Here is a 20,064-nt window from a genome sequence, read left to right as displayed (position 1 = left end):
GGACCGTCATCCAACAAAAATGACAACTCCTTAAATATTTCTTTAGAGATTACATCAGATGATGGGCAAAGTCGTCATACTGACATTCAGGTTGACAAACAAATGACAGGCCAGCCCGTCATCGGTATGTGAAAGGGTAAAAGAACAGGGTGTCTCCAAGGTCACCATGAGCAGGTGAGGTATGACTTGACTATATAGTCTCGGCGCGCGACTCTGAGGTTGTCATTATCGTGTACTGGCAACCTACCCCTCAACAGTGCTTCTGGTTTCGTGTATAATATGATGCGCTTGTGATTCGATTATAATATGTTCATATATAAAAACATTCGTGTATGATATATTCGTGTGTAATAATAAGATTCGTATATAATATGATACAAAATAAGACCCGCTGTTCACAGGTAGGTTGCCAGGGTACGATAATAACAACCTCAGAGTTGCCACAACTATAAGAAAGGTAACCCAAACCAAAAGTGCTGCAAAAGTACTGAGATGGTATTTTACAACTTTTCCCAACTTGAGCTTTATGGCAGCAGCAAATACATCGCTTAGGCAAGACCTCATTGGTTATGATACTTGGCTGCCACGTATAGGGCGAGAAAAGAGATCTACAGGGCAAAATCAGGGTCTCAGACACTTTTGCTGGATAAACTATAGAGTGTGGAAAAGAAGACTGATATTTTCAGTGGCAAATCAGATGAAGGGTGAAACAGAGATATCAGGGATGGGGAGCAGATGAAGAATGATGAAGAAAAGGTACTGGTGAAAAGTGAGGATATTAAAGATGCCTGGAGAAATTGTTATAACCAGTTGCTGAATGAGGAGTTTGACTGGAACAGGGAAGGTTTAGAGTCAGCGGATCCAGTGATTGGCCCTTGGCCTTTGATTCACGCTGCTACTATGAGCGAGGCAATACGCTAGATGCAGATGGGAAGGACAGTAGGTGTGTCTGGGTTAACTGCAAAAATACTGCAGGCCTCAGGAGATATATGAGAAGGGTTAGTTAGCGAGGTGAGGGGACTAGGGACCCCCTCCTCTGTTTTTTAGTTCCTAAAAAGAGACAGGCCAGAGAAAGGGATGGGGGATGGAGTTATCCCCGTACCCTGAAGATTGGGTCTATGAATGTGCGTGGATGTAGTACGATTGAGGCTAAAAGGGAGGAGATTGGGAGAATGTTTGTGAGAAGAAAGTTGGATGTGTTAGCTTTGAGTGAAACGAAGATGAAAGGGAAGGGGGAATCTATGTTTGGAAGTGTGAATGGAAGATTGTCAGGTGTTGATGGAGGAAGGGCAAGAGAAGGTGTGGCCTTGTTAGTGAGTCCGGAAGTACAGCAGTGTGTGATTGAATGGAAGGAGGTGTCATCGAGACTGATGTGGGTGAAAGCGAAATTTGAACGTGAGTTGTGGGTGTTTGTGAGTGCATATGGGCCTGGTAGTGAAAGGGATGAACAAGAGAGGGAGTCTTTCTGGAATGATGTTGATGAGTGTCTGCAGAGTTTTGGAGCGAATGTGAATGTGGTAATGATGGGAGATCTGAATGCTAGAGTGGGAAATGTAGCAGTTGAAGGCGTAGTTGGTATGCATGGTGTGCCTGGAAGAAATGAAAATGGGGAACGAATGATAGCGATGTGTGTTGAGCGAGAGATGGTGATTGGGAATACGCTGTTTGAGAAGAAAGATATTTATAAGTATACATGGGTGAGACAGGAGGGTGGAAGGGTTGTTGATAGAGCTTTGATGGACTATGTGGTTGTGTCTAGGAATGTAATAGGAAGATTGTTGGATGTGAGAGTTCTAAGAGGGGAGGGTGGAGGTATGTCTGACCACTACCTGGTGGAGGGAAAGTTAAGAGTAGGTAAGAGATGGGTGAGAGCTAGAGGGTTAGGTGTGGCAGGGAGGTTTTGAAAGTGAGTGAGTTGGATAAAAGAGAGAAAAAGATAGAGTATCAGGAGAAATTGAAAGATGAGTGGAACGCAGTGAAAGATCGGGAAAATGGCAGCGTGGAGGAGGAATGGCAGTTGTTTAAGAGTGCTGTGGTGGGGCATGCAGAAGAGGTGTGTGGTGTGAGACGTGTGGGTGGTGGTGTAAGAAAAGGAAGTGAATGGTGGTGCGAGGAAGTAAGTATGGCTGTGGCCGAGAAGAGACGTGCATATGAAGTGTGGCTGCAGAGGAAGGATGAGATGTCATATGAAAGGTATAAGGAAAAGAGGAACAGAGCGAGAAGGGCTGTGCGTGATGCTAAAGTGGCAGCAGATGAGAGGTGGGGTAGGCGGCTGACAGAGAATTTTCAACAGAATAAGAAAATGTTTTGGAAGGAGGTGAAAAGGGTGCGAAAGGGAGAGTCTGGGAAGGAACAACGAGTAAAAGCAGAGGATGGAGGGATGTTAATTGAGATGGATGCAGTAAGGAAGAGATGGGCAGAGTATTTTGAAAGATTATTAAATGTAGAGGAGGAAAGGGTGGCTGAGATTGTGGCGGATGGAAGGGTGCAAGGAATAAATGTGTTGGGAGAGTTGAATGATTCCTTGATCACGAAGGAGGAAGTGGAGAAGGCAGTAAAGGAGATGAAAACAGGGAAAGCTGCAGGTATGGATGGGTGTGCTGTGGAATGTCTGAAGGGTGGTGGAGTGACTATTGTTGACTGGTTAATAAGATTGTTGAATGTGTGCTTTGAGAAAGGTATGGTGCCAATTGACTGGGCAAGTGCTTGTGTGGTCCCATTGTATAAAGGCAAGGGTGATAAGTATGAATGTACTAGCTTTAGGGGTATAAGTCTGTTGAGTGTTGTAGGTAAGGTGTATGGTAGAGTGTTAATTATGAGAGTTAGAGAGGGTACAGAGGGAGTGATTAGTGATGAGCAGTGTGGCTTTAGGAGAGGGAGGGGATGCGATGATCAGGTGTTTGCTGTGAGACAAGCGTGTGAAAAGTATTTAGCGAAAGGCAAGGATGTGTTTTGGGCATTTATGGATTTAGAGAAAGCGTATGATAGAATTGATAGGGAGGCTTTGTGGACTGTTTTAAGATTGTATGGACTTGATGGTAGGTTACTAAAAGGGGTGAAAAGTTTTTATGTAAATAGTAGAGCATGTGTAAGAGTGGGAAATGCTGTGAGTGATTGGTTTCCGTGAGAGTGGGGCTGCGACAGGGATGTGTGATGTCACCTTGGTTGTTTAATATTTACATGGATGGTGTTGTAAGGGGAGGTGAATGCAAGAGTTTTAGGTGGTCTGAGTCTGGTAAATGTTGATGGTGGAGATTGGAATCTGAAGCAGCTGCTGTTTGCAGATGATACTGCACTGGTGACCGATTCAGAGGAGAGATTGAGACAGTTGGTAGAGGAGTTTGGAAGGGTGTGTGAAAGGAGGAATTTGAAAGTAAATGAGAATAAGAGTAAAGTGATGAAGTGTACGAGGTTGATAGATGGTAGGGGGATGAATATAGTTTTGAATGGTGAGTTGCTTGAGGAGGTAGATTGTTTTAAATATCTAGGGTCACATGTTGCTGTGGATGGAAGAATAGATGCAGAAGTGAAGTTTAGAATAAATGAAGTAGGAAAGGTGCTGGGAGGAATGAAAAAGTGTTTAAATGTCGTTCGCTTAGAATGGATGTAAAGAGAAGGCTGTATGAGGGTGTTGTGGTACCGACTGCATTATATGGGGCTGAAACATGGAATATGGGTGTAGCAGAGAGGAAAAGTTTGAATGTAACAGAGATGAGGTGTCTGAGGAGTATGTGTGGAGTGACGCGTATGGATCGGGTGCGAAATGATGAAGTGCGAAGGAGAACTGGAGTTGTTCAGGAGATGGCTGGTAGAGTTGAGCAGAGGGTGTTGCGATGGTTTGGGCATATGGAGAGAATGGATAATGAGCGATTGGTGAAAAAGATAACTAGATCTGATGTGAGAGGTGTAAGGCTGAGAGGAAGACCACGAATAGGATGGATGGATAGTGTGAAGAGAGCGCTGGATGCGAGAGGGATGTCTGTTGAGCAAGGAAGAGTGGCTGTGCGTGACAGAAATAAATGGAGAGAAATTGTGAATAAATAAGTGATGACGCAGCCCTGAGGGGATATTCTCCCGCATTTGGTCTGATCAGCTAGTCAGGTCAGGTGCGGGTAAGGGGATGGGTATGTTATGATGTGGCAGGGGTAAACCAGTTCTGCTGTCGGGCCCTGCTGCGGATGTCACTGATTGCATTGCGCAGTTGATCCTTGTGCGGTGTGGTGCGGTGAGGATCTGTCCGTTCTCCCCTTTGGGGCTAAGATGTGAATGAATGTGTTTAAATGGATGAGTAAATGGAGAGTGTGTCGTCCTGTCTCGGCTACCTCCCTTTCCTTGGGGGAAGCAGCCTAGGTATATAGATAGATAGATAGATAGTTACATATTTAATAAATGCAATTATAGATGAGTGTGCTGTCCCGGATGACTGGCTGAAGAGTGTGACTGTAAATGTGTACAAGGAAAATGGTGATGCCCTGGAAAGAAGATATAACAGAGGCACAAAACTTTTGGACCAAATAATGATGGAAATGGAGAGAGTTCTAGAAGGTATAATTAGTGAAAGAGTGAATATTGATGAGATGCACTTTGGGGTTATGCCAGGCAAAGGGACCACTGTTGCCATATTCACTGTTCAACAATTTCAAGTAAAATATATAGGAAAGAAAATGGGATCTGTACCTTGTTTTTGTTGAGTTGGAGAAGGCCTCCGAAGGTGGTAAAGTGGGCAATGAGACAGCTTGGGATGGAGAAGTGGCTGGTTAGAATGGTTATGGCTATGTATATGGGTGCTCACATCCAGGTGAGAGCGAATGGAGATTTGAGTGATGAGTTTCTATGAATGTTGAGGTGCATCAGGGTCAGTCTTGAACTCTTTATTTTTTTATCATGGAGCTTGACGCCCTCTCATGTGACTTCAGAAATGGACTCCTATGGGATGTTATATGCCAATGATTTGGTGCTGATTGCAGTAAACGAAAGGGAGGCAAAAGAAAGATTTAGGAAATGGAGAGATGGTATGGAATATATGGGTTTGAGAGTAAATGCAAATAAAACACAGGTAATGGTATCTAGGGCTGGTGGCAATGCTGTCAAAAAAGAGGGAGAGGGGCCATGTGTGGTTTGCTATGAAGGCATGAGAAGTAATTCCATCTTGTGCAGTGTTTGTGATAAATGGACATGCAGGAGATATTGTGGTATTAGAGGCAGGCTGCAAAATAATGCTGAATTTGTGTGTGCAGTTATGTCACGTAGAGCATGTGGAGATTATAAGATGTGACAGAACTGATCCTGCTGGTGAGTCTCTTGAGGGTGTGGAAGAGTTCTGATATTTGGGAGACATGTTATGTGCTGGAGGGGGGGCTGGAACTACCACCGTGGCTTAAATGAGGAGTGGTTGGAAAAAGTTTTGGGCTCTCCCTCCATGCTAAGGGACTTTTGTACGCTGTGTGTTAAGAATGTAATGCTGTATGGTAATGAGATCTGGGCAGTAAATGAAGAGGATATTCGCCGGCTCAAACGTACTGAAATGACAACAATTAGGTGGATGTGCAGTGTGTCCTCTAATGCATGGCCTGGGGTGGCTAGGTTTAGGAAGGAGGATGGGGCTGGAGTGTATTCATGTTCTGATGAGGAGAGACTGAAATGGTTTGGGCAAGTGGAGAGCATGGGAGATGACAACTGGGAGCAGAAAGTGAGATGTATGGGTTGCAAGATGCAGACCGGGGGAAAAAAAAAAAAAAAAAAAAAACGGGATGAGGTCACAGAATGTGAACTTAGGAATAAAGACTGAATAGGGAGGCTGCCAGAGATCGAGCAGCATGGACAGCCACCATTAGATGACAAAGAGCATAACATGCAAGCATGTTGGAGCCTTTATAAACAAAATGAAGCAAAAGATAATAATTCATCCATCCATCCATTATCCAATCCCATGTTGCCCCATGGGAAGCATAGAAGCCTGAGGCTAGGCCAGTTGGTTCTGACATTTAAGATAAGAGTGACCTGCCTCACTCATCCCTGAGTGGCATTACATGAGCAATAAACCCCAACCACCCCTTGGATAGAAACCTGCAAAGGCTTAATCCAACTGCAGCACCTTAATTAACCACTAAACCACCAGGCACCATAATTTGGTTATATGGTTCCCACCAAGCATAGTAAATGTTTTCCTGGTGTACAGGAAACTGTGTGGCTTATCACTCAGTGTCAAGTCACCCGATGGCAGAAAAAAGAGGAAAGAATGATGCAAAGAATGACAGCAGAGTGAGTGAAATATCACCCATAGGCAGAGGGAAGAGTAAAGAATGAAGGAAAGAAAGACAGAAGAGGATGGAAGGAAGAAATGAAAGGGGAGACACCCAAAGCAGGACTACACTGAGTGGATGATGAACACCTCCACATACAAGATAATCATCATCATCATCATCGTCACCATCCGGACCTCCTTTCCCACCCTAGGGCAGGGAGAGGAGTAGCAACATCCAGACAGCTCAAGTTTGGCCAATCCAATGGGCCAAGCTTCCATTCACTCACCATTCAAGTCCTTGGAATCCTGGCTTTACCTGATACGCCCAAAACATTCACCACTCTTTGTAGCTTCGCATAAACATATCCAACAGAGTCGATGCGGACACTGTCATGTCTTGTCAGTCCCCTAGCCTCACCGACTTCCAAACCTCTCTTCCTCACACACTCATCCACCATATCCCTCCTCCTTCTCCTTGGCCTACCTCGCCTCCTCCCTCCTTCAAATTCGCTCAGATATACCATTTTCACCACTCTACTGCTATCCATTCCCTCCACATGACCATACCATCTCAGTACACTCTCTTCAATTCTAGCGGGAGGAGGCCGTAGCACGGGCCAAACAGGGCGGTACTCCTGAGGGGAATGGGAATGCTGTTGATAAGGTAAGCTAGAGCTCCTGTTTCACTAGCTACCTAATCATCCCCCCTTTGCTGACCTTTTCAGTGTTACAGTAACATGGAGAGTAGACCAGCATACTCTCCCAAACATTTCCTCTATCTTAAGCACTACACCACATGTGCTTTACATGTCACACAATGTACATCACTATGTTACAGGGGTTGACAAAAGCAACAGTATGTGGCCAGAAAAGTTTGCCCATGCTACCTACGGGCAAAATTTTGGGGAGAGGTGTGACGGGGGTTCCACCGGCATAGATCGTGGGTTCGGGGCAAGATGGGGCCTGAACCTGTGCTAGATGGTACATAGCATTGCGGATTCCATGCTGCCGCTTCCACTCAGTAGAAAGTAATGCCCCAAGATGCTGCCCTATCAGAGGGTGCATAATGGCAGTGAAGCTACAGTGCCAAGGTGCACTTGGAGGATGTCTCTGTAGCTGTCCTGGCAGGGTGCCCCAAAGCCACTACCACAGCCACTGGGAAGGCTGGTGGGCTAGGGGTTCCAGATCCATTGCCTGGACCTGGGACTGGGCAATGACTGGGGCCTGTGGTATGTCTCTTTCCTTTTATTATTACCAACTATGGCTAAGCATGTACAAGAATAAGCTTCAAAGCAAGCCCGAGGATATTAAATTGCCCAGGAGGATGAGAGTGGGTTCATGGAGTGCAGGATGTTTGACGGGTAGAGCAGGGGAAGTTGTTGAGGCATTAAGTAGAGGTGTTTAGATGTGACATGTTTGCAGGAAGTCCAGTACAAGGGTGGATCAGCCAGATTGTTGGGAAGGATTCCTACTATAAGTTGTTTTGGCAGGGGAGGGGTCAGACAGATAAGGGGGTGTGGGGGTGTTGGTTGCGGAGAAATGGGTGGAATGTGTTAAGACTGTTATGACCGCAAGGAATAGGATATTAGTAGTGAAAATTCTGTTTGGAGGAATGATGATTGCAATTAAATTGGCATCTGCTCCACAGGCAGGCTTGGATGAGGTAGAGAAGGATATATTTTGGGATGACTTAATATGTATAGCAGGTGGTATGGGGAATTATGAGAGTGGTTCTGGGAGGGGACTTAAATGGTCATATAAGTGAAGCGGCTCAAGAATATGAAGGAGTACATAGGAGATGTGCATATGGTACAAAAGTGCAGAAGGGGAAAGGATACTCAAGTCTGGGGAGGCAACGAACATGATTGTGTGCAACATACATTTTAGGAAAAGAGAGAATAGACTGATTACATATGAGTCTGGGGAAAAAAGCAGTGAGATAGATTATTTTCTGGTCAGGAGGGCTGATAGGAGGTTAGTGAGGGATGTTAAAGATATAGGCAGCAAGGAGTGTGTGCTGCAGCACAAATTATTGACATGTGACATGGTGTTTATAGAACGAGTGATGAAAAAGAGGACTTACGTACCTAGGAGGAAAATATGGAATCCGGAAAACCAAGCAGTATGGAATACTTTCTACAGCGAGATGAGGAGAGTGGTGGCTGAACAGGGAGCTGTTGACAGAGGCATTAATGAACAGGATTCAAGTAAGATGGAGGAATAGAAGGGAACGACGAGAGGAAGGAGTAGTTGCAAGGAGAGTGGAAAGGTTACAAGAGGATGAGAAAAAGGCAGAGTACGGTATATGAAAGAAGTGGAGGAACGATTGGGCAAATATGAATTGGAGCAGATGGGAGACATGGAAGCTGTGTGTAGGATATTTACAGAAGAATTATGTGCAGCATGTGATGTGGTGTGTGGAAGGAAGAGAAGACGGAGGGGGGTGCAAGGAAGAGCGTGGTGGACTGAAGAAGTGAGACAGGCTGTGGCACAAAAGAAGAAAGCATACAATGAATGGATGAGAAATAGGGGCGTGGAAGAAGTTGAGAGGCAGAAGAGAGAGTTATATGTAGAAAGAAAGAGATGAAAAGATTTGTAAGAGAGAGTAAGAAGAGAGTGGATGAGGAATTTGTAAGGAATTTGAGTGTAAAGTGGAGGGACTGTAAGAAAATGTTCTGGAAAGAGGTGAAAAGAGTAAGACAGGGTGGAAGTGAAGTTAGCAGGGGAGTGAAAGATAAATATGGCAGATTACTAGTGGAGAAGGAAGAAAAAGTGAGCAGATGGAGAGAACACTTTAAGGAATTGTTGAACATAGAGGATGGAAGTAATGTGAGTATAAGTGGCTGGGGAATGGCTGGGAGAAGGAGGGAGGTGAGAAGACAGGAAGAAATCAGTAGGATAGAAGTTGTGGAAGCAATGAAGAAAGTTAAATTGGGGAATGCCCCAGGAATTGATGGAGTGTGTGGTAAAATGCTGAAGCATGGGGGAGAGATAGTAGTAGAATGGATGTGGAAGATGTGCAGATTGGCCTGGGAGGAAGCTAGAGTCCCAGAGGATTGGAAGTCAGGTATAATTATTCCCTTGTACAAAGGAAAAGGGGAAAAAGAAGTCTGTGGTAATCATAGGGGCATTTGCCTTCTTAGTGTAATAGGAAAAGTGTATGGTAGGATACTTATTGACAGAGTTAGAGAAAGAACAGAGAAATTAGTTGGAGAAGAACAGGGAGGTTTTAGGAAGGGAAGAGGTTGTGTAGATCAGATATTCATTCTTAGATCTTTAGTGGAAAAGTTTCTAGAGAAGGGAAAGAAATTGTATAGGGCTTTCATGGATTTGGAGAAAGCATATGACATGGTGGATAGACAAGGATTGTGGAAAGTATTAAGAATATATGGAGTAGATGGGAAGTTGTTGAATGCTGTGAAGGGTATGTACGTTCATGCGAAGGCTGCAGTGCGTGTGGATGGTGAACTAAGTGAATTTTTCTCTTTGAAAGTTGGGTTGAAACAGGGATGTGTCATGTCGCCATGGTTGTTCAATCTGTACATGGATGGGGTAATAGAAAGAGGTACAAGGTAGGGTAGTGGATGTTGGAGTGGCCCTGGTGAGAGAGGATAGTGTTTGGAAACTCCCTGTACTGTTGTTTGCAGATGAAACTGTGTTGTTGAGTGAAGATGAAGGGGAGCTGCAAGGCTTGGTGGATGAGTTTGGGAGTGTGTAAGAAACCGAATCTAAAGGTGAATGTAGGGAAGAGTAAAGTGATGGTCTTTGAGAGAGGTGAAGTCAGTGAATGTACAGCGAGGTTGGATGGTGAGGAATTGGAAAATGTGAGTACGTTTAAGTACTTGGGTAGTGTGATGAGTAAGGATGGAGGTTTGGAGGGTGAAGTGCTTGAAAGGGTACAGCAGGGAAGAAAGGTTGCTGGTTCTTTGAAAGCAGTGATAAGAAACAGGGAAGTGAGCATGGAAGTGAAAAAGATACATGACAGTATTGTGATACCAACTCTAACATATCGAAGTGAAGCTTGGATGTTGTTGGAAGGACACAAGTCAAGAGTGAGAGCAGTGGAAATGAGTTATTTAAGAAGAGCCTGTGGAGTCACATGGAGAGACAGGCTGACGAATGAGGGTATAAAGGAGCGTTGTGGTGTGGATGTGGATGTGATAGGAAGCGTTAGGAGGAACACACTGAGGTGGTTTGGCCATGTGGAGAGGATGGAGGGTGAAAGACTGACGAAGAGAGTGTATGTGATTGAGGTGGAGGGGGGGAAGAGGGAGGGGGAGGCCAAGGATGAGATGGAGGGATGGAGTGGAGAGGTATATGAGAGAGGGGGGTGTGAGTTGGGAGCAGGGCAATGAAATGGCGGGGGACAGGGCAACTTGGAGGCAATTTGTTTGTGGCCACCCCAAACGGGATTGAGGCGTCTGGTAATAGATAGATAGATAGATAGACAGAGCCTGCAAGAACAAACTCTTGAGAGTTACTGATGCAGTATGCGGTTGGACAAGAGGCCCACCAAGACATAAAAAGTACCTTGGTGGTGGGATGAGGGTGTAGATGCTGCAGTTAAGGAGAAGACAAGGTTTTTCCAGGGAATAGAAGAAGAGTGGTTACAAAGAGAAATGCTTGGCTGCAAAGCGAAAGGCTAGAAAAGAGGTTTACAGGGAGAAGTCTGAGTCACAGAGACTTTTACTTGATAATCTGAATCATGTGGAAATTTAGAATATGATACTTAAGGTGGCAAATCAGCTGAAGAGGGATAATTGGGATATTATAGGTGAGCAATGTGTGAAGAATGATAAAGGAAGGGTAGTGGTGAACAGTGGAGATATTAAAGAAGCATGAAGAGACATTACAGCCGGTTGTTGAATGAGGAGCTTGGGACAGGAAAGGTTTGGAGCCTGCAGATCCAGCGTTTGGCCCTTGGCCTTTGAGTCACGCTGCTACTGTGAGTGAGGCAATAGGCAGGATGCAGGTGGGGAAGTCAGCAGGTGTGTCTGGGTTGACTGCTGAAATGTTGAAGGCCTCAGGAGATATAGGAATGAGGTTAGTCACAGACATGATAAATACGATTACATATGAGTGTGTTTTCCCAGATGCTTGGCTGAAGAGTGTGACTGTAAATGTGTACAGGGGGAAGAGTGATACCCTAGAAAGAGGAAGTTATAGAGGTATAAAGCTTTTAGATCAGATAATGAAGGTAATGGAAAGAGTTCTAGAAAGTATGATTAGAGAAAGAGTGAATAATGATGAGATGCACTTTGGGTTTATGCCAGGCGAGGGGACCACTGATGCCATATTCATTGCTCGACAGCTTCAGGAAAAATATATGGGAAAGGAAAGGGAGCTGTACTGTACTTTGTTTTTTGTTGATTTGGAGAAGGCCTTTGACAGAGACCCTAGAGAAGTGGTGAAGTGGGCAATGAGAGCGCTTGGGATGGAGGAGTGGCTGGTTAGGGTGATTATGGCCATGTACTGTATGTGGGTGTTTGCACCCAAGTAAGAGTGAACAGAGATTTGAGCGATGAGTTTTCTATGCATGTTGGTGTGCAGCAGGGATCAGTTTTGGGTCCCTTGTTGGTTATCATGGTACCTGAAGGCCTCTCACGTGACTTCAGAAATGGACTCCTGTGGGAGATGTGGTATGCTGATGATTTGATGTTCATTACAGAGAATGAAAGGGAGATGGAGGAAAGATTTAGGAAATGTAGAGATGTTTGTGGTAGGTGGGGGCACTCACCATCCACTCACTCAATGTAGTGCTGCTCTCGGGTGTCTGCCCTGTCCTCTCCTCCATCCTTCTTTCCTTCAATCTTCTTCTGTCTTTCTTTCCTTCATTCTTTCCTCTTCCTTCTGCCTACGGGTGACTTTACACTCCCTCTTCTGTCTTTCATTCCTTCATTCTTTCCTCTTCCTTCTACCCATGGGTGACTCTAGACTGAGTGACAAGCCAAATGGTTTCCTGTGGTTGGGGTTGACTGATCACGTAATGCCACTCGGGGATGAGTGAGGCTGGTCACTCTCGTCTTAAATGTCAAGACCAACTGCCTAGCCCCAGGCTCCTACGCTCCTCATGGGGAAATGTAGAATTGGATGATGGATGGATGGATGGTATGGGGCACAAAGGCTTAAGAGTAAATGCAGATAAAAAAAAAAGTGATGATATCTAGAGTTGGTGGCACTGCTGTCACAAGGGAGGCAGAGTGGTCATGTGCAATTTGCCAGACAGGCATGGGAAGTAATTACATCTTGTGCAGTGTTTGTGATAAGTGGGTAAGAGATGTAGTGGTATTAGAGGCAGACCGCGAGATAATGCTGATTTTATGTGTGCAGCATGCTGGGGAGAGCAGGTTGAGATTGTCAGGTATGAAAGGACTGAACTTGCTGGTGAGTCTCTTGAGTAAGTGGAAGAGTTTTTTTATTTGGGAGACATGTTATGTGCTGAAGGTGGTTCTGGAGCTAGCTCTGTGGCTAGGGTGAGATGTGGTTAGAAGAAGTTCAGGGAGCTCTTGCCTCTCCTGACACTGAGAAGGCTCTCCCTACGTGCTAAGGGATCTTTGTATGCAGCATGTGTTAGGAGTGTAATACTGTATGGTAGTGAGACCTGGGCAGTAAAGGAAGAGGATTTTGGCAAGCTCAAATGTATAGAAATTACACTGATTAGGTGGATGTCCAGTGCGTCCCTGCCTGCAAGGCCTGGGGGGGCTGGGTTTATGATGGAAGAGTTGAGAGGCAGGATGGGACTGGATTATACTGGTGTTGTGATGAGGAGAGGTAGATTGAGGTGGTCTGTGCATATGGAGAAGATGGGGGATGATAACTAGGAGCAGAAAGTGAGCAGAATTAATATTAGACTTGGGGTTGTGAGGGGTAGACAGAAAACGACGTGGGATGGGGTCATTAAGTGCAACCTATGGATTAAAGGAATGAACAGGGAGGCTGCCATTGATCGAGCAGTGTGGAGAGCCGCCAGCAGGTGACCAAGGTTGACGCATGAAAGCATGTGGGAGCCTTCAAAAACGAAATGAACAGACTTCCTCATTCCACATCTTTCATGAATCACATTATTTCGTATCTTATCCACTCTCTGTACTCCACATACATTCCTCAGCAGTCTCATCTCCACTGCTCTCACTCTTGATTTTCCATTTTTATGCCACATCATAGTCTCACATCCATATGTTTTTAAAACTGACACTAACACTTCTTCATGTAAGCCTTGTGCAACTGTAACAATCAAGCCTATGTTTCTTATCAAGGCCTTCATTGCACCAGCTACTATCCTTCCTTGCGTGACTCTACTTTCCACTTCTTTTGCACATTTTCCTTTCTTTTCAATCACTGTACCCAGGTATTTGAACTCTCTCACCAATTCCAGTCTCTCTCCATTCACTGTAACATCACACTGGCAGTCATTTTCCCTCTCAATAACCATCACTTTATTCTTTTCTACATTTACTCTGATGGCATGACACTCACAGACATCAGCAAAACTCTGCACTAGTCTACCAAGTTCTTGTCCAGTATTTGCAAGTAGTACTGCATCATCACCATACAACAAATATGAGATAGTCCATCCATCACCATTTGCTACCAACGCCATCCCCCTCTCCATTACTCGTGTTTTTATTTCCCTCATCACCCCATCCATACATATACTGAACAGCCATGGGAACATCAACCTTGTCACATGCCCACATTGATTGTGAACCATTTACTTAGATGCCCATTTACCCTTACACATTTCACTACCATCATATAATCTCTTGACAGCACCTAGCAGCTTATCATCTACACCGTACATGTGCAAAACTTTCCAAAATCCTTCTTTGTCTACTTTGCCATATGTTTTCTCCAGATCCATGAATGCCATGAACACCTTATACTGTAGTTCTTCTCACAAGCTTTCTCTACTATGTCTTACTACAAATATCTGATCCACACTTCCTCTACCACTCCTAAAGCTACCCTGTTCATCACTCACCAGGACTTCTGATATCTAACTTACTTTCCCTATAATAATTCTTCCATATACCTTCCCTACCACACGAAATAAACTTATGCCACGATAATTCTTGCACTCACTTCGCTCACCTTTATTTTTGTACACGAGTACAATCACAGCTGGCACAGATTCACTCATCCATGCCTTCTTACATATCTCCAACAATCACTTCATTTCACTCTCTCCACTACACTTAATCATCTCTGCATACACCTCATCAATCCCAGCTGCTTTCCCATTTTTCAACCGTTCCACAGCATTCTTCACCTGTGTCAGTGTCACGTTTCCTATCACTGCATTCCTTCTCTGCTCTAGTGCCATTCATCACTCTTTTAAAATATTTTCTCCATCTGGTCCTTACTTCATCCCCATGGGTTAATAATCTACCACTAACATCCTTCACATTTTCACATTTCTTCCCACTGTCACTTCTACATTTTCACACCTATTTCCAGAATAACCTATTTTCAGAGTAATTTGCATTAATTTTTTTTTCCTAGATCATCATTTACCTCATTTTCCCTCTTCACTAGTCCCTTACCTGTTTCTTGCTCTCAGTATATTCAGTTCTTATTTCAACTGATCCCCTGATCTGTAGTCTCTAGCCACTTTTTCCTCTTTTCCTCCACTGCTCTCTTAACCACTTCATCCCACCATGCTGTATCTTTCTTCTTTGTTACTCTTGCCACACCACACACCCCTTTAGCATTCCTAACTAAGCAATCTCTATATGCATTCCACAGGCTTTCCAGATCCATTTCATTGCAGTTCACTGATTCTATCTCCTCCCCTACTTTGGTCCTGTACTCATCTGCCATTTCTTTGATCCTCAGCTTCTCGACTTGCTGTCTTTCCCCGTGACTGTTCCTCTCTCTTCTTTTCCACCTCACTCCTCGCAGCTTGAGCTTGCATTCCACAATCATATGATCTGACAGACCTCCACATCGTCTTCTCACAGCCCTCGTATTAGCAACCATTCCCAGCATCGACCTCTCTACGAGGAAATAATCAATCAAGCTCCTTTCAACACAATCCCCGTTTCCTCTATACCTTGTATACTATACCTATGTGCATCTTTATGTTTGAAATACAAGTTAAAAATGCACAACCTCCTTTCCTGACACATATCTTTCAGTTGCTTCCCATTATCATTTTCTCCTGGCACTCCACTACAACCCATTAGGTCATCCTCAGGACAAGTGCCTGCTCCTCCATTCACATCGCCCTATACAGGAATACTGACACAACTAAAGGGTCTGGAACCAAAAATATAGTACAGTACAATACAGGCACACTTTCTAGTGTCTAGCAGTTTGTACAGTTAGGAAAATCTTGCATAGGGGTATTTTTTTTGTATTAGGACTTCAGATGCTTTGGAATGCTGACTCAGATAAAGAGCTATGGAACAAAGAAATGGCAATTCAGATGAAAAAAGAAAAAAATTGGGTATTGGTCATTCAGTTAACAAGGATTACCTGTACTATGACCATTATCATTACCATCGCTCACCTTATACAGCTGGTCCTTGTTTCTGTTGACTGCAATGATCTTGGCTTTGCGTGGAAGGGTTCGGCCATATGAGAGTCTAAAGTCACACACAGCTCCTGCCAATATTACTACATCAGCCTCCTTTAGGGCCTCACGACGCTTCTGACGCATCTGAATGGAACTCTTTTGACCTGCATTAAAGAATACCATCATCATTATCATCATAACCTAAAATAAACCCTGCCAGTATTATCACATATGCCTCTTTCAGGGACTCATGTTGCCTCTGACATGCCAATTTAACTTCTGTGACATGAATTCATATACAGTAAAGAACGGCTATACAGTAACTCCTCACTATGTACTATCCCTTTTTTACTTTCTTCTTGTTATGAAGGCCACAAAATAATAATGCAATATAAAAACAGATAACATAAAAACTGCACCTAATCAAGAAGTCCACAAGACATTCCCCTAAGATTGAAGGGGATGCCAGTGCTCTCTAGGGCATGGTGTACATCTTCAAGTGGGATAGGTTGCAGTTTGGATTGGCTATCCATTAGGCTCAGTGGTTTTTTGGCACAGAACATTACAGTATCTCTATACATCAGGTAACTTTCAGTGATTTACCCCCACCAAACATTTCATGCAGGAGTATTGGTGTGGAAGGCTTTTAGAATGAAGGGTGAGAGGTGCATGCAAAAACTTCAGTGGAGTGACTGTGTTTGTGAGTGGGAGCGAATGAGCTAAAGAAATGCATCTGAATACAAAATGAAATGCAACTAACCAAGAAGACCCCGAGACATGCCCCCAAGGTAGCATGGAATACCCATACTCTCTAGGGCACGACGCAGGTCTTCAACTGGAGTGGGTGGTAGTGTCGATTGACTGCCCAGCAAGATTAGCGGCTTCTTGGCTTTAGACACTATTTCCACACACTGGGTCACTGAGGGAAAAATATCCTCATTATCAGCATCGCCAGCAATATCACCCTTATCATTATCATAGTCATCATCTAACTATCTATCTATCTATCTATAGCCCGACGCCCTAATCCCGCAAAGGGTGGCCGCAGACAAAACGCCTCCAAGTCACTCTGTCACCCACCATTTGACTCCCCTCCCCCCAACTCACCCCCCCCTCCCTCATATACCTCTCAACTCCATCCCTCCACCTCATCCTCGGTCTACCCCTCCCTCTCCCTCCCTCCACCTCACCTACATACACCCTCTTAGTCAGTCTTTCATTCTCCATCCTCTCCACATGTCCAAACCACCTCAGTGTATTTCTCCTAATCTTTTCAACCACATCCACATCTACCCCACAACGTTCCTTCACTTCTTCATTCGTCAACCTGTCCCTCCATGTCACTCCACATGCTCCTCTCAAGTAACTCATTTCCACTGCTCTCACTCTTGACTTGTTCCCCTCTTGCAAGGTCCACGCCTCGCTTCCATACGTCAGGGTAGGGATCACAATACCATCATGCAGTGACTTCTTAACTTCCATACTCACCTCCCTATTTCTCATCACTGCTTTCAGTGTGCCAACAACCTTCCTTCCCTGCTGTACCCTTTCACGTACTTCATCCCCCAAAGTTCCATCCTTACTCATCACACTACCCAAGTACTTGAATGCACTCACATTCTCCATATCCTCACCATCCAACCTCACTGCACACTCTGTGACTTCATTCCTCTCAAACACCATAACTTTACTTTTGTTTACATTAACTTTCAGCTTCCTCCTCCTACACACTGTCCCAAATTCATTCACCAAACCTTGCAACTCCCATTCATCTTCACTCAACAATACTGTATCATCAGCAAACAGCAACACCGGAAGCTTCCAAATCTCACCCTCATTCATTAAGGCCACCCCCACATCCACTGCCCTACCTTGTACCTCCTTTACGACCCCATCCATATATATATTAAACAGCCAAGGAGACATTACACACCCCTGTTTCAGTCCCACATTGAGATCAAAGAACTCACTCAGCTCACCATCCACTCGCACCGTAGCCCTAGCTCCCTCGTACATACTCTTCACAGCACTCAACAATTTCCCCTCCACTCCATATATTCTTAATACCTTCCACATACCTTTCCTATCTATTCTGTCATAAGCTTTCTCCAAGTCCATGAAGGCAGCGTACACTTTCCTTCCCTTCTCTAGATACTTCTCCACTAAACATCTTAGAACAAATATCTGATCTACACACCCTTTTCCCTTCCTAAATCCCCTTGTTCTTCTCCAACTAGCTCCTCTGTCATATGCCTAACCCTATCAATGAGTATTCTACCATATATTTTACCAGTCACACTAAGAAGGCAAATACCCCTATGGTTACCACATACTTCTCTCTCCCCTTTTCCTTTGTACAGAGGAACAATTATACCTGATTTCCAGTCCTCTGGAACCCTTCCCTCTTCCCAAGCCAATCTACACAACTTCCATATCCACTCCACAACAATCTCACCCCCATACCTAAGCATTTCACCACACACTCCATCAATTCCTGGGGCCTTTCCCAGCTTAATCTTCTTCATCGCTTCCACTACTTCCGACCTACTGATCTCTTCCTCCCTCCTCTCATCTCTTCTTCTCCCAGCCATTCCCCAACCACTTATACTCACACTGCTCTCACTCTCTACATTCAACAAATCCTCAAAGTGCTCCCTTCCATCTCCTCAATTTCTCTCTCTTCTCCACCAACAATCTATTATTCCTATCTTTCACTCCCCTACTATTTCCCCTTTCACACTGCCTTACTTTCTTTACCTCCTTCCAAAACAATTTCTTACTCTCCCTCCATTTCACACTCAGATTCCTCCCAAACTCTTCATCCACTTTCTTCTTACTCTCCTTCACCAGTCTCTTAACCTCCCTTCTCCTGCTCACATATACTTCTCTCTTCTCTCTCTCATCTTCTCCCCTACCTCTACTTGCCAACCATTCACCATATGCCTTCTTCTTTTGTTCCACAGCTCGTTTCACCTCATCATTCCACCGTGCTGTCCCTTGCACACCCTTGCATCTCCTCCTCACTCCACAAACCGCCTCACACGCTGTGCTTATCTCTTCCGTGAATATCTTACATACGTCTTCCACCCCTTCCATCTGCTCTAGCTCATACCTTCCCAATCTTTCTTCCACTATGCTCTTATACTCTGTCCTCTTCTCACTATCTTGCAATTTCTCCACTCTTCTCACAGGAGCTGCTTCCTCCTGTCTTCCCCTTCGCCTCCTCAACCACTTTCTTTGCAGCTCTACCTTGGCCATCACTAAGTGATGGTCCGAGACTCCATTCCCCCACCCTCTCCACACCCTTGCATCCAACACTTGTTGGAAATTATTCATTGTAATTATGATCACTATTAATGAGCCATCATCATCATAATCATCATTTTCCCCACCAAAGCATGGGGTGAGAGAGGATTTAGAAAGAAAGAAAGAAAGGATAAGAAAGTGGGAGAACTATCAACAGATTATCCAACGAAATGGACAATTCGATAATTCGTTCATTCATCATCTAATCCTGCGTTGCCCCATGAAGAGCGTGGGAGCCCGGGGCTAGGTAAGTTGGTCCTGACATTTAAGATGACAGTGACCAGCCTCAGCAATCCCTGAGTGGCAATATGTGAGCATTACATACAATGCTAAAATTGTCAAAAACCTGGCTCCACCTCAAATACATTATGGCACCATAATAGTCAAACCTTCTATTTCTGTTTATACTGCCTAGACATTCTAATACCTAAATATAATAAAAAGTTGAGTAGTGTGGCTTATTGCAAAAACTACACTGAAAAGACAGGGACTGAAGAGTGATCGGTCAGAGTGGTAATGGCAATGTACAAGGATGCTCACACCTAGATGAGAGCAAATGGAGGTTTGAGTAATAATTTTCCATGAACAATGGTGTGCATCAGGAAGTCTGATTTAAGCCACTTATTGCTTATCATGGTGCTTGAAGCTCTCTCATGTGACTTCAGAAATGGACTCCCATCAGAGGTGTTGTACACTGATGACTTGATAATGACTGCAGATAATGAGAGGGTAGTGGATGAAAAATTTATGAAGTGGAGAGATGACATTGAGTTCAAGGGCTAGAGAATAAATGTGGAAAAAATGAAAGTGATGATATCTAGGGCAGGCAGTGGTACTGTCAATGCATGAGTGTGGCCATGTGCTGTTTGCCACAAGGGTGTGAGAAGTACAGTACTTCCATTTCATGCAGTGTTTGTGATAAGTGGGTGCATAAGAGATATAGTGGTAGTAGATGTGGGCTACAAAAAAATGCAAATTTTTTAAGCACTATGCAAAG

General features: G+C 44.4%; 1 protein-coding gene across 1 annotated transcript in view; it reads right to left on the bottom strand.

Annotated features, from left to right (window-relative positions):
• LOC145402544 (2-hydroxyacyl-CoA lyase 2-like) overlaps nt 1-20,064 on the bottom strand; it is a 172,828-nt gene that overhangs the window by 86,415 nt on the left and 66,349 nt on the right. Inside the window, exons 7-8 of the mRNA XM_080274549.1 lie at nt 16,522-16,680; nt 15,756-15,925 (exon numbers count right to left, since the gene is read on the bottom strand). Coding sequence (XP_080130675.1) covers nt 15,756-15,925; nt 16,522-16,680 — 329 coding nt within the window. The remainder of the gene's footprint in view (nt 1-15,755; nt 15,926-16,521; nt 16,681-20,064) is intronic.

Source organism: Coenobita brevimanus, chromosome 58, assembly GCF_032717465.1.
Source record: "Coenobita brevimanus isolate Jiangsu-jjx chromosome 58, ASM3271746v2, whole genome shotgun sequence".
NCBI classification, from domain to species: Eukaryota; Metazoa; Arthropoda; class Malacostraca; order Decapoda; family Coenobitidae; genus Coenobita; species Coenobita brevimanus.
Note: the sequence above shows the minus strand (reverse complement) of the source record. Positions and strands in the feature narration are given on the sequence as shown.